General features: G+C 48.9%; 1 protein-coding gene across 1 annotated transcript in view; it reads right to left on the bottom strand.

The window, feature by feature from the left end:
- The window catches only part of KLHDC2 (kelch domain containing 2), an 8,451-nt gene extending 5,444 nt beyond the window's left edge, over nucleotides 1-3,007 (bottom strand). The window contains exons 1-4 of the mRNA XM_018089112.3: nucleotides 2,819-3,007; nucleotides 2,023-2,102; nucleotides 1,036-1,153; nucleotides 217-332 (exon numbers count right to left, since the gene is read on the bottom strand). Of these exons, the coding sequence (XP_017944601.1) occupies nucleotides 217-332; nucleotides 1,036-1,153; nucleotides 2,023-2,102; nucleotides 2,819-2,974 (470 nt within the window). The 5' untranslated portion in view covers nucleotides 2,975-3,007. The remainder of the gene's footprint in view (nucleotides 1-216; nucleotides 333-1,035; nucleotides 1,154-2,022; nucleotides 2,103-2,818) is intronic.
- Nucleotides 3,008-4,152: the final 1,145 nt, after the last annotated feature.

Genomic DNA, 4,152 nt, shown 5'->3' with positions numbered 1-4,152 from the left:
TTTCCCAAGGTTTGCAATGCCAAGAGGCCTTCTGGCATCTCTGGGACACGCTCCCAACTCGGTAAAAACACCACCAGCAGTTCATCCAACACATCCCTTATTCTGGGCAACCTCAAGCCCTCCTTGAGTTTGAACAAGCAGCTCTTGTTCAGACAAAAAAGCAGAGCAAAGACATGACCTGGAGGGATGAAAAGGGAGTCCCTGTGGGGTCCTTACTTGTTCCTGTAGACCCACACCCCGAGCTTGTCCTTGGACGAGGGGGGCACCCCCTCACACTCCACTCGCACCCACTGCAGCACCTTGTCCGTGGATCTGGAATTCAACATGTAGAACTGGAAGAAATAAAAAGATTTGTTTAATCTTTTCACTTTTTTTCAAAAAAAGTGGGGTTTCTTATAGTATTGCCCCTTCTCTGCACGTTGCATCCTTTTACAGGGAGAGAAATAGCTGCTACACATGTACAAAAGAACTGAAATGTAAGAATGCCAGAGCAGGAAGGAAGTCACACTTTATACAGGTAGTTTGTTTAAAACTGCCTGCAAAAATTGCATCAAGTTCCTTCCAGTTTATAGTTATACATTTAAATGTATAAGTCTATATTTAAATATATGTCTATATATAAGCTATATATTTAAATATATAAACTATATATTTATACAGGCCTAAACTATTTAATTTAAACCACATTGCCACAACATCAGAAAATATTATTAATTAATTGTAGTTGGCAGGGTGGGGAATTGGTCACAGGTTGGATCTTGGAGGTCTTTTCCAACCTTAATGATTCTGGGATTATCAGAGACTCCAGAGAAGAGAAACATTTAAACCACCACAGAGCAGTTCCAGATCCCCTCCTGATATTATTTCAGGCAACTCTGGCAATTCCCATCTTTCCAAAGCAGCAAACTCAGAGGCACGGGGTGAGTTTATGGGGTGAATTGCACAAGAACAGAACAAATGCCAGGTCAGGGTGTTCCTGTAAAGCTTCCAGGGCATAATCCTCCTGGGAAATGATGGAATAAACGGATTGCTGACCTTGTTTGTGTTGCCCCGTGCGTGGTGCCCTCCAAAGAGATACACCACTCTGTCCACACACACGGCACAGCTCCCAGACATGGAGGGGGGAACATCTCCCTCTGTTTTGCTCTTCTTCCTAAAAGGAGGGTGTGAAATATTTCACCTGATCAGAACAGACATGAATGGTTTCATCTGGAGCAGAATTTTATAACAATGCCAGTGTGGTTTGAGTTCCAACTGGGGACACTCAGTCATGAATTCTTCACACCTTTGCAGGTGAAGCCATTTAAAAAATTAAGCTGGGAGGATGGAGGGGGTGGGGAAAATGTAATTTAATTAACACATGGGGTTTTTTTGGGGGGGAGTGGGAATCCTGTCTGCCCAGGTCAGGAGTTTGGAATGTTCCAAATCCTCAGGCAAAGAGGAAGCACCTGTCTAAACTGCAGGTTTCTGTTTTGCTACTGGATTTTTCCTGTTTGTAAACATCACAATCACAAAGAGGAGCTTCCAGCCCGTGTTCAAGGCTGTCCCTAACCTCAGGGAGGGCTGGAAGCACGGTTGAAATCCCCCTTTCTGCAAAGCACTGAGGAGTTTCTCTGGCTGCATCAATGTTTAAAAACAACTCCTTGAGAGAACAACAAATGAGAAAATTCAACAGGGTTTCCCTGAGAACCATTGCCATCAAAAGTGGTACAAATACAATTCCCATGTGCTGTGTCCTATCCCAGGCATCCCCAAACACTTCACACTGGTGATCACACACTCCTGTCCAGGCTGTCTGTCCAAGCTGCCTGTCCTACTTCACTTTGGGAAAACATATCTGATGTTTTTACAGAAAAAACCCACCCAAATCTGAAATATTCTACACATTTTTGCAACAGTCTGATAGGTGGGAACGAAGAGTTCAGGGAATTCTTTCCCTGCTCAGCCCCTCAGAATGGCTTCTATACCAATTTAAGGATTTATCTGATTTTCTTCCCAAATTAAGTTAATTATTTACTGTACCATCTTCCAGTTTCCATGTTGTAGATCCATATCTCATCCCTAGGCAGGTAGAAGTCATAAAATCCCCGAACTTGGGCATTCTGCAGGACAGGACAGAGGAGAAAAAGCAATGTTAGAAGGATGTCTGACACGTGGAATTACAGACTCCTGGGAATGTTCACACCCCCTCAGAGATCTAATCACAGGACAGAACACAGCAGGAGCAGTGCCTGTTGCACTCCTGTGCCTCCCACCCGCACAGAGAGCAGGAATCAGCCTAATTTATTGTCTGCTGAGACCACACGAGCTCCCAGGCGGGTAAATGGAAGTTAAACCTCTGTTTTACAGCCCAAGCCAGGGAGCAGAAATGAGCCAAAATTTCCTTCTTAATTCCCCCACCCCCTGCACGACACCAATTTCTGACTGAGCTCACTGACAACTCACCTTGCTGTCAGAACTGCAAAATCATTTTGTGCTGCAGCACACGCACTCCCCCCCACAGCGTGGCACCGACCAACCTGGGATCTGTCACACCCAAAATACAGCTGTGCTGCCAACGCTGGAACACAGTCACCCCTCCCACGGTGCACAATTCCAATCAGACAATATTCCCTACACGAGCTGCCAAGCGACACCCCGCTCCCCCTCCCCCCCAAAAAAGTCATCTCCGTGCCAAGGTTCGACACTCGTGATTTATTTCAAGCGTTGCAAAACACCTCAGTGCCGTGTTCCGATCTGTCAACTGGGAGGGATGACTTCTCAGAGTGGCTCCCAGAGCAGTGGGATGGCAGGAGGGCTATTCCAGGAGGAGCTGTACCTTGTATCCTCCCCAGACGTACATGCAGCGCCCGTCGGTGACGGCCACATGCCCGCTGCGCTCGGCGGGGCTGTCGTTCTCCAGCTGCTCGAAGCCGTCCTCGGGCGGAGCCGGGAGCTCCTCGTCCGCCTGCAGCTCCTCGTTCTCATCCGCCATCTCGGGACGTGCTACGGGCACACAGAACCGCGGGATTATGGAATATCCTGGGAGGGAGCCCACACGGAATCGTCCGGTCCGGCTCTTAAAGTGAACGGGCCCGGCTCCAGCTGCCGGGTTTGAGCCAAGGTCTGTGTTTTCTTAAAGAGAAATTAAAACCTTACCCATGAAAATCTTGCAAAGCAAGATTTAAAAATTTCTAAAAGAATTAAAATCTTACCTATAAATACGTTAATTGATTTGCCCAGGGAAGCTGTGGCTGCCCCTGGATCCCTGGAAGTGTCCAAGGCCAGGTTGGACAAAGTGTCCAAGGCCAGGTTGGACTGGGCTTGGAGCAACCTGGGCTAGTGGAAGGTGTCCCTGCCCATGGCAGGGGGTGAGACTGGCTGAGCTTTAAAGTCCCTTCCAACCCAAACCGTTCTGGGATGTCAAAACCCGAATAAATTTGACAGCTTTGCCTCCAATACGATTTTCACAAAAGTGGAAACTCACGGACCTTTTCCAACAAAGCCCCTTTGGGCCCAAAGTCCCAGGTCGTGTCTCCCACATGCAAACCTTCCCACAGCTGTTCAGCACAGGACGTGCCACCTATCCCACATAAAATTCCACAAAACCAACCCCCCTGCTCCCAGTCCCACCAGCACGCAGAATTCCCAGACCCCAGTGTCCCTGGAAGACACTGATCCAAAGCTCAGGGGAGCCGGACAGCCCGAGTTTGTGCAACCAAAGCCAGGGAAAAGGTCCTGCAGTGGCACCACCAACACACCCTGCACTGCCGGGTTTGACATTCCAGGTCAGATATCCCGGGTTGGATACCCCGGGTTTGATATTCCCCTACGCCGCTCCTGAGGGACTCCCGTTTAATTTTAATTACTCCTGTGATTAACCCACCACCTTCGGGGGGGTTATCTCCGAGCCTTAATTACGCTCCACATCAGAAAGCCTTGCCCCGCAGCTCCGTGAAACCTGCCTGCTTCGGGCTAGCGGGGTTTTCTGTGATAATACATATAACATACAGATATATTTAATACGAGGTGTATTGTTGATGTTACCCCTCAGACACGCTGGGCCAACGTCCCCTACAGCCATTTCCGAGCCCCCCTCAGGTCGCTGCAGCCCCACACCCCGGCGGGGCGGCGGGGTCTCCTGCCGACACCTCCCCCTGTCGCGACATACCT

The sequence above is a fragment of the Manacus vitellinus genome, unplaced genomic scaffold (genome assembly GCF_001715985.3).
Source record: "Manacus vitellinus isolate BGI_N305 unplaced genomic scaffold, ASM171598v3 scaffold_116_pilon, whole genome shotgun sequence".
Taxonomy (NCBI): Eukaryota; Metazoa; Chordata; class Aves; order Passeriformes; family Pipridae; genus Manacus; species Manacus vitellinus.
The sequence above is the reverse complement of the archived record's forward strand: the minus strand, read 5'-3'. Positions and strand labels throughout refer to the sequence as shown.